Genomic DNA, 8,829 nt, shown 5'->3' on the forward strand with positions numbered 1-8,829 from the left:
TGCCTCGTGAGTGCTAGAATTAAAACCATACATCATTATACTTGGTAAGTCCTATGTGTTGAACATGCTAAGCTAGCATTCTACCATTGATCTAGCTATACCCTAGCTAAAGTTTAAAATTCTTTTTCTGTTGTTCTGAAATGTTCTTTTCTATCCTAACCTAATAGTACTGGGCCGAGCATGTAGCATGCTTGCCTGGGTTCCATCTCCAGCATCACCAAAACAGGAAGGGAAGAAAAGGGGGAGAGAAAAGACTGATAATGATTCTAAAGTAAAAATAAAATTTTAGCTAAAAGTAAAAGGCCAAGTCCTGGTACATATACCCAAAAGAACTGACCAAAAAGAAGTGTAATGCAGAAAACTGAACATGGCCAGGCAGTGGTGGCATATGGCTTTAGTCCTAGGACTCAGGAGGCAGAGGCACACTGATCTAGGCTTGAGGCCAGAACGGTCTATAGAGTGAGTTCCAGGACAACCAGAGATATACAGAGAATCAAAAAAGAGAAAGAAAAGTGAATGAATGAGAAAGAGGAGAGAGAGAGAGAGAGAGAGAGAGAGAGAGAGAGAGAGAGAGAGAGAGAGAGAGAGAACAGGACAGAAATGTTCACCAAACAGTCAAAATGGAAACAACACGAGCACGTGAGCTTATGGGCATAGGCTGCCCATGTGATGGAACATCACCCCGCTATGAAAATAAATGACGTTACAGTGTCTGCTACAACACGAATGAGCCTGGAGGGGAAAAAAATGTTACGCTAAGTGAAAGAAGCCAGACACCAAAGGTCATATGGTGTATCATTGCATTCACAGGAAATAGCCCAAACAGGTGAAACCAGAGACTCAAAAAGATGAGTGGGGTCCCCACTCTTGAGAGAGAGCTGAGGCAGGAGGACTGTGTATCTAGGCCAGCCTGAGTTACACAATAAGACCCCATCTCAGAGAGAAAGAAAGGAGTGGAAAAGATGGTTGTGGGGGTACCATGCTTGCTGCTCAAACATGATGACCTGAGTTGGGTCCCTCGTCCCCACACAAAAGAGTAGAACATGGCGGTGAGTGGCTTTAAACCCAGCAATCGGCAGACAGAGGCAGGAGGGTCCCTGGGGCTTGCTGGCCAGCCAGCCTGGCCTACTCAGTGAGCTCCAGGTTCATATGAGACCTTGTCTCAAAAAACAGAGTGGAAGCCAGGCCTGGTGGCACACAACTGTAATCCCAGCACTCTGGGAGGCGGAGGCAGGCGATCTCTGTGAATTCAAGGCCAGCCTGGTCTACAAAACGACTCCAGGACAGCCAGGGATCCACAGAGAAACCCTGTCTCGAAAAACCAAAACAACGAAAACAAAACAAACAAACAAAGGTGGTACGTGATCCAAGAGGACACCTGGATGTTGACTGCCGAACTCCACACATGCGCTCATATGCACATGTGCTCACATACAAACCCACACAGATGCAAAATAAATAAAGTATTTTTAGGAAGCGAAGACAGAGCTGGGTGTGGCGGTCCATACCCTTAACCCCAGCACTCAGGAGAAAGAGGCCAGTAGCTCTCTGTGACATTAAAGCCAGCCTGGTCTACATAGATGATCCCAGGCCAGCCAGGGCTGCATGGTGAATCTCTGTCTCAAACCAAATAAACAACAACAAAAAATAGGTGGGACTGGGCACTGAGGTGACTGAAGTAACAGAGTTGTGAGTTTGAAGACAGCCCAGATTAAGCCATGCAACCCTGGGAAAGAAGAGAAGAATAAAGAAGAGAGGGAGGGAAGGGGGAGGGGAGGGGGAGGGGAGGGGAGGGGAGGGGGAGGGGAGGGGAGGGGAGGGGAGGGGAGGGGGAGGGGAGGGGAGGGGAGGGGGAGGGAGAAATTGAGTATGAATGGATGCCATCCACACTAAGCAGGATGGTGGCAGACTGGTGTTTGTGCTATACTCTTGGGGGACTGTCCTATGTTTTCGGACAGAGTTTTTGTTTATTTGTTTGTTTGTCTATGATGCTGGGAACTGAACTCTGGGCCGTCAATGGGATTACAAGCATGTGGCACCACGCTCAGCTTTTTAATGAGTTCTGGGCCTTGAGCTCAGGTCCCCACACTTGTATAGTAAACACTTTACTGGCTGAGCCATATCCCCTGCCCTCGTCCTGCGGTGTCGCTTTCAAGGATGCTCGAACTCATGGAGCTGGCCTCACCCCGCATCAGCTGCCGCTGGCCCTGGATGAGCTGCTCGCACAGCAGCCGGTGCTGCTGATAGTGCTGGATCACGAAGTCCTTCTGGCACAGCAGGTTCTTGCGGCACAGGTTGTCAGCCTGCAGCTCCGTGTTCTCTACCTCCAGCTCGTGGGCCCTGCACAGCAGCCGCAGCACCTCCCGCTGGTCCTCACTGGTCACCTGCCTGGGCAGCAGTCTCTCCATCTGTGAGGCCTTCTTCTTGGCATGGGCCAGACGCTGCTCTAGCCCAGCCTGAGGGAGACAAGGAGAGCTCACTGTGAGAGCTAATACTGACCAGGTCCCTTTGACAGGACCTAGAGGACACATATGGGCAATAATGCAAGTTAGGTAGCTCTGACCAAGCCCATGAGGGATTACGTTAAGTTATCTGTGGTGGGGAAAACCCATCCTAAATGTGGACCACACCATTCCCTGGACTGGGGCCCTGGACTGAATGAAAGGAAGAAAGAGAGCTGAGAAGTGGCATTCATCTCTCTCCGCTTCCTGACTGTGGGTGCCATGTGAGCAGCTGCCTCACACTCCTGCGCCATGCCCTCCCGCCATGATGGACTGTGACCCCTCAGACTGTGAGCCAAATAAACACTTCCTTCGAGCCGGGCATGGTGGCACACGCCTTTAATCCCAGCACTCGGGAGGCAGAGGCAGGCGGATCGCTGTGAGTTCGAGGCCAGCCTGGACTACAAAGCGAGTCTAGGACAGCCAAGGCTACACAGAGAAACCCTGTCTCGAAAAAGCCAAAAAAAAAAATAAATAAATAAATAAAATAAATAAATAAAAAAAAATAAACACTTCCTTCTCTTTTTTTTTTTGTTTGTTTTGTTTTGTTTTTATGAGACAGGGTCTCTCTGTGTAGCCTTGCCTGTCCTAGATTTGCTTTGTAGACCAGGCTGGCCTTGAACTCACAGCAATCCACCTGCCCCTGCCTCCCAAGTGCTGGGATTAAAGTCATATGCCACCATGCTCAGCAGTAACCCTTTCTTCCTTCCTTAAGTTGCTTTATCAGGCATTTTGTCCCAGCAATGAGAGGAGTAACTTAGTGCCATCCCTGGGACCAGGCATATCTCCTGCTTACAAAATTCTGCCATTTTAACCTACATATGGAGCCTTCCTGGCCCTGGAGGAAGCAAGCCGGCTTCTGAATATTGCAAGCAACTCACCTAAGAGCTTGTTTTACTTTTTTTCTTTTCTTTTCTTTCTTTCTTTTTTGTTTTTTGTTTTTGTTTGTTTTTTTGTTTTGTTTTGATTTGATTTGTATTTTGAGACAGGGTTTCTCTGGACTCACTTTGTAGACCAGGCTGGCCTCGAACTCACAGTGATCCATCTGCCTCTGCCTCTTAAATGCTGGGATTAAAGGCGTGAGCCACCACACCCAGCTTGAGAGCTTGTTTTGCAAGTACAAACCCATCTGTGCAGAGCCCACTTCTCAGAAGGAGCACTAACAGGCAACACTCAGCTGCCCTGATCTCCCTGAGCTAGTGCCAGGCATCCAGGGACAGCGCCCAGCCACCAGAACTCACCGAGTGTCAGAACAGATACAGTGAATGTACACTCCTCTGAATCCCAGTCTGAGCAGTCCAGCATGCAGCAAGCAGCTGCCCAGCTGTTCTACATGCCAACCTACAACAAGGCAAGCCGCCCTTCCTGTGGATGGACAGTGTTTTCCTTAGAGCAGAATCCCTGATAATGGCAAGGACAGAGTATGCATAAACACAGGACCTTCCCAGCGCTGGCTCTGTCTGTGCGGTATTCCGTCTGAGCCTGTGGTCAGCTCGGCTGGAGAGATGGCCCAGCAGTTCTGTGCCCAGTCCCCATACTGGCTGACTCACAACTACCTGTAAATCAGCCAGGCGTGGTGGTGCACGCCTTTAATCCCAGCACTCAGGGAGGTAGAGGCAGGCAATTACTGTGAGTTTGAGGCCAGCCTTGTCTACAAAGTGAGTCCAGAACAGCCAAGGCTACACAGAGAAACCCTGTTGAGAAACAAAAATCAACAAATAAATAAATACACAAACAAACAACTACCTGCAACTCTAGCTCTAGGGTATCTGATGCCCTCAGAAACTGGCACTCACACTGGATGTGGTGGTGCATGCCTTTAATCCTAGCACTCGGGAGGCAGTGGCAAGCAGATCACTGTGAGTTCCAGGCCAGCCTAGTCTACACAGCAGGTTCCAGAGAAGCCATGGCTACACAGAGAAACCCTGTCTTGAAAAAATACAAAAACAAAACAAGACTAGTGGTGGTGGCGCACGCCTTTAATCTCAGCACTCAGGAGGCAGAGGCAGGCGGATCTCTCTGAGTTCGAGGCCAGCCTGGTCTACAAAGCGAGTTCAAGACAGACAAGGCTAACACAGAAAAACCCTGTCTTGAAAAAAAAAAACAAAACTAAAAACCCAAAACCAAAAGAAAAAAAACTGGCACCCCCATGCATTTATCCCACATACATATAGACACATAAATAAAAATAAAAAATTAACATTTTCTAAAGAAAATAAAACAGATGCTTGGTAGGCAGGGTGTTGGCCATCCTGGTAGGACACCACCCCCTGAGAAACCCCTAATAAACTTATTTCATTCCTCAATCTGAATTTGGATGAGTCTTTCTTCTCTTCTTCCTCCTCTTCTTCTCTCCCTCTTTTTTAGCACAGGCTGGCCTCAAACTCACTATGTAGCTGAGGATGACCTTGAACTTGGAATTCTCCTGCTGCCAGAGTGCGGGAGTTACAGGTGTGCACCGTCAAGGGTCCAGCTTCTGTAGTGCGGGAGGTGGAACCTGGGGGCTGTGCAGACTAGACCAGCGCTCTACCAACCTGGCCACATCCCCAGCCCTGGGATAAGTCAAGGGCTGTTAGTGCCACTTCAGTTTGGGGAGAACGGTTAACTTCATATCTCCCCAGAAATGTAAGCCGACGACAAGTTTGTCTACACACCTGATCTGCTTCTTCCTGGAGAAACCACAGCAGAGGCTCTTGGCCGCAGTTTCCACTCACTTCTCCTATTTCCTAACCAGCCTAATACTTCTGCATGGGGCCATGTGTGGTATGAAATGGCAGACCCCTCCTCCTGGGGACTGTGAGTGGCAAACAACTGCCTTTTCAACACCAGGAAACAGCCACCCGCCTCACACAGTGACATGGCTTCAGATGCACACACACACACATACACATAAGCGCATACACATGTGTATGCTGCATTTGCACTTGATGAAAATGGCCACCATGCTTATAAAACACCTTCCCATCAAACTTGTATCCCTTCATCCTGGAATCTGCTCAGGTGACTCAACAAATAAATTATCACATCATTCAGCTACCTCTATGTGGCCCCCAGAGAGTCATATGGGGCTCAGGGTGCTTTGCATGCCCAGAGTCTTCTCCCCAAGGAATGGGCAGATAACAACTGAGAAAGATGTGTTCTTCATTAACTTAGTCTTTCCACGATAACCAGAGATGTGGAGGATTAGCCAGGAACTCACTGTCATAACAGATTAACCAAAAGACGGGCACAAGCCAAGAAGTTACTTATAATCAATAATGTGGGAAAAAATAATGAGGACGATAAAATAATAACTTGTCACTGAGCTGGCAGAGAGGCTGTGAAATAATATGGCTTGGTTTTTTCCTTCCAATGATCTGGAATTGATTCCACTCACTTCCTCCCCAACTCCTGTCCAGGCATCCTCCCTCAGCTCCTCCCAACTCCTGTCCAGGCTGCCTCCCTCAGCTCCTCCCAACTCCTGTCCAGGCTGCCTCCCTCAGCTCCTCGCAACTCCTGTCCAGGCTGCCTCCCTCAGCTCTTCCCAACTCCCTCCCATCAAGCCTCCCTCAGGTCCTCCCTGTCTCCCAGACCCCTGACTTCTAACAGAGGTCCTCCCTGAGGTCCTCCTTAACTCCTCCCCTCCCGCCATCCTCCCCTCAGTGCTCCCCAGCTCCATCAGGACTGCCCTGAGGCTCTCTTCCACTCCCCTGCATACAGCCTCCTGAGTTCCCCTCAGCTCCTTAGCAGAACAAACAGCCCGTCCTGTAATGGCAGTTTTGGGTTCTTTGTAAACTTAGTTATGTGATGTTGGGATAATCTGATGTATTTGATGCTAATTACTGCTTGTTGTCTGACCTGTCTTTTGTTTAATAAAAAGCCATCCCACCAGGGCAGAGCAGGAGATAGGTGGGGCTTAGAGAGGAAGGAATTCTGGGAAGAAGAAAGACTGCCACAAGAAAAGAAAGAAGAAAGACCACCACCAGGAGAAGAGGAGAGACCTAAGGTGAAGAGAGACAGGCCGCCATGGGTTAGCTAGAAGAGAAACACACGGCCAGTGGCATGGATGGAGAATCCGGCCCAGATGAAGAACATGAGCAAGTATTTGGGATTAGGGATGGGAGGTGGTTCAGAGGATTCATATCTGCCCCGCCCCAGGTTAACCAAGGCTATTTTAAAATATAACAAGTGTCTGTGTCTTGATTGATCGCTAGCTAGGCCTCCAGGTAATACAGATAATACATGTAATTGTAAAAACAATAATGTTATATAAATGTTTTTTTTTTTTTTAATCCCAAGTCAGGGATTTTAGTTTGGGCTTTAAGAGTTGGGGATTTAGCTCAGTGGTAGAGCGCTTGCCTAGCAAGTGCAAGGCCCTGGGTTCGGTCCTCAGCTCTGAAGATAAAATAAAATAAAATAAAAGTAAATACATCTTTAGTTTGGGCTTTAGTATGTCCACAGCTGATAACTGCCACATGAAGGCCACGGTCTTTGCCACCTGGTAATGGAGAGGGGTGTGGTCTAGGATGCTGAGGGAGATAAGGACAGGAGAAAGTGTGGTGTGTGAGTGATGGTGCGGGGGTTTGGAGAGATCAGAGACAGATGAACGGTGTGTCAGATGGAGAGAAACATTTCGACACTGCAGCTTAGAGGAGACTGCTTGCTGCGTTTGCTGTTGATAGAGATTGGTATTGCCCCCCAAAAAACCCCACTGACCCTAAACAGTCAGGAGAAGAAAAGGGGTTGGAACCCCCTCTCCCCACTAACCTCCTTTCTCATACCCAGGGTTAAGGGATTGGTGGAAGGGAGGTAGAGGCTTCAATACCTCAAATGAAATAGAGCTTTTTAAAAAAGAGCATCAACACCCTCCTCCGCCCACTAGCACCTGTTCCAGAACTGTTACAGCCCTGATGACGTCACACACCGGTGCCTCTTCCCCTTAGATCATGAACTTAGGGCACAAGACACAGCAGTTCTCCTTGAAGCCCAGGGCCTGAACTTGAAGCCTGGGTTTCTGCTTGATTGATCATTTTGACTGACAGCTCACCGATGCAGGCTCCTGACGGACAGGGCGGCCGCTGCAGGCTCCGGCCCATGCAGCTCTCTGAACGTCCCCTTAAGGGTCATGCCATCTAGTTGATGCACATCGCTGACTCAGACAAGCGGTATCTATCTTTCTTATCTTTAAAAGTTGTTGCACAGGGTGATAGTGGCGCACACTTTTAATCCTAGTACTGGGGGAGGCAGAGGCAGGCAGATTTCTGAGTTCAAGGCCAGCCTGGTCTACAGAGTGAGTCCCAGGACAGCCAGGGCTACACAGAGAAACCCTGTCTTGAAAAACAAAAACAAGTTGTACGAAACCCAGGCATTAGTTTGCAGGGAGGTGGCATGAGGCTAGACCGCTGTGGGCAGGCGTAATGCCACGAAGGGCTTTTAAGAGAACTAAATGCCTGTTGCTTTTAACAATCTGACATCATCGCTGGACAATTTCCCCACTTTCTGAAGACACACCCGGCAGCATTTAGCTAATGAGCTGCCCAGTTCCTGGCATCACTTGGCCTTCCTCCACAGCTTCCTTAAGCAAGAGTTTTGTAATTTTCCTAAATTGGGTTTAATCACTAGCCAGCTATTATACAAAGAGCCAGCTCCCCCCCCAACACCCCCCCGCCACAGACAGTACCTCATGCATCCAGGCTGACAAGAATGACCTTGAACTTCTAGTTTTCTGTTTGTTTGTTTGTTTTGATTTTGTTTTTCCAGACAGGGTTTCCCTGTGTAGCCCTGGCTGGCCTGGAACTCAGTCTGTAGACCAGGGTGGCCTCAAACTCACAGAGATTTGCCTGCCTCTGAGTCCTGAGTGCTGAGATTACAAGCGTCTGGCACCAGGCCTGTTGCTGAGGCTGCAATCCTGGACCTTGGTGCTTGCTAAGCAAACCTCAACCAGCTGGCCCTGGATAGTGTCTCTGAGCCTGAGACTCAGGCAGCTGTGACCTCATAGCTAGCTGTGCTTCACGGGATGCCCAGGCGCTCTCAAGGAGTTGCCCGGCTCCCGTGACTGAGCGCTGCGCCCCTCTCCCTCACCTTGAGGGCTGCTGTTTTCCGCTGTTCAGCCAAGAGCAAGTTCACCTCCTCTCTGGCCAGAGCCACCTCCGGGGGTTCTGAAGCCTCGACTTCCTCTCCGTCGGCTTCCCCTGGCTCCTCGTCCTTCTCCCCGGTGTCCGTGTTCGCATGGTGGCGGGTCTTCTCCCGCTCCCAGCTGCAGCGGGGACACGGGTATCAGGGGTCAATTGTGCGTGAGCTGAGAGTTCTATATTTTACACCCAGAGCTCCCCAGGCCTGCTAGCCTCCC

General features: G+C 49.5%; 1 protein-coding gene across 1 annotated transcript in view; it reads right to left on the reverse strand.

Moving 5' to 3' along the window:
* The window catches only part of LOC311585749 (kinesin-like protein KIF19), a 49,141-nt gene that overhangs the window by 15,339 nt on the left and 24,973 nt on the right, over positions 1-8,829 (reverse strand). The window contains exons 12-13 of the mRNA XM_084761267.1: positions 8,562-8,736; positions 2,186-2,456 (exon numbers count right to left, since the gene is read on the reverse strand). Coding sequence (XP_084617393.1) covers positions 2,186-2,456; positions 8,562-8,736 — 446 coding nt within the window. The remainder of the gene's footprint in view (positions 1-2,185; positions 2,457-8,561; positions 8,737-8,829) is intronic.

The sequence above is a fragment of the Acomys minous genome, assembly GCF_964271855.1.
Source record: "Acomys minous genome assembly, chromosome: 16".
In the NCBI taxonomy this organism is placed as follows: domain Eukaryota; kingdom Metazoa; phylum Chordata; class Mammalia; order Rodentia; family Muridae; genus Acomys; species Acomys minous.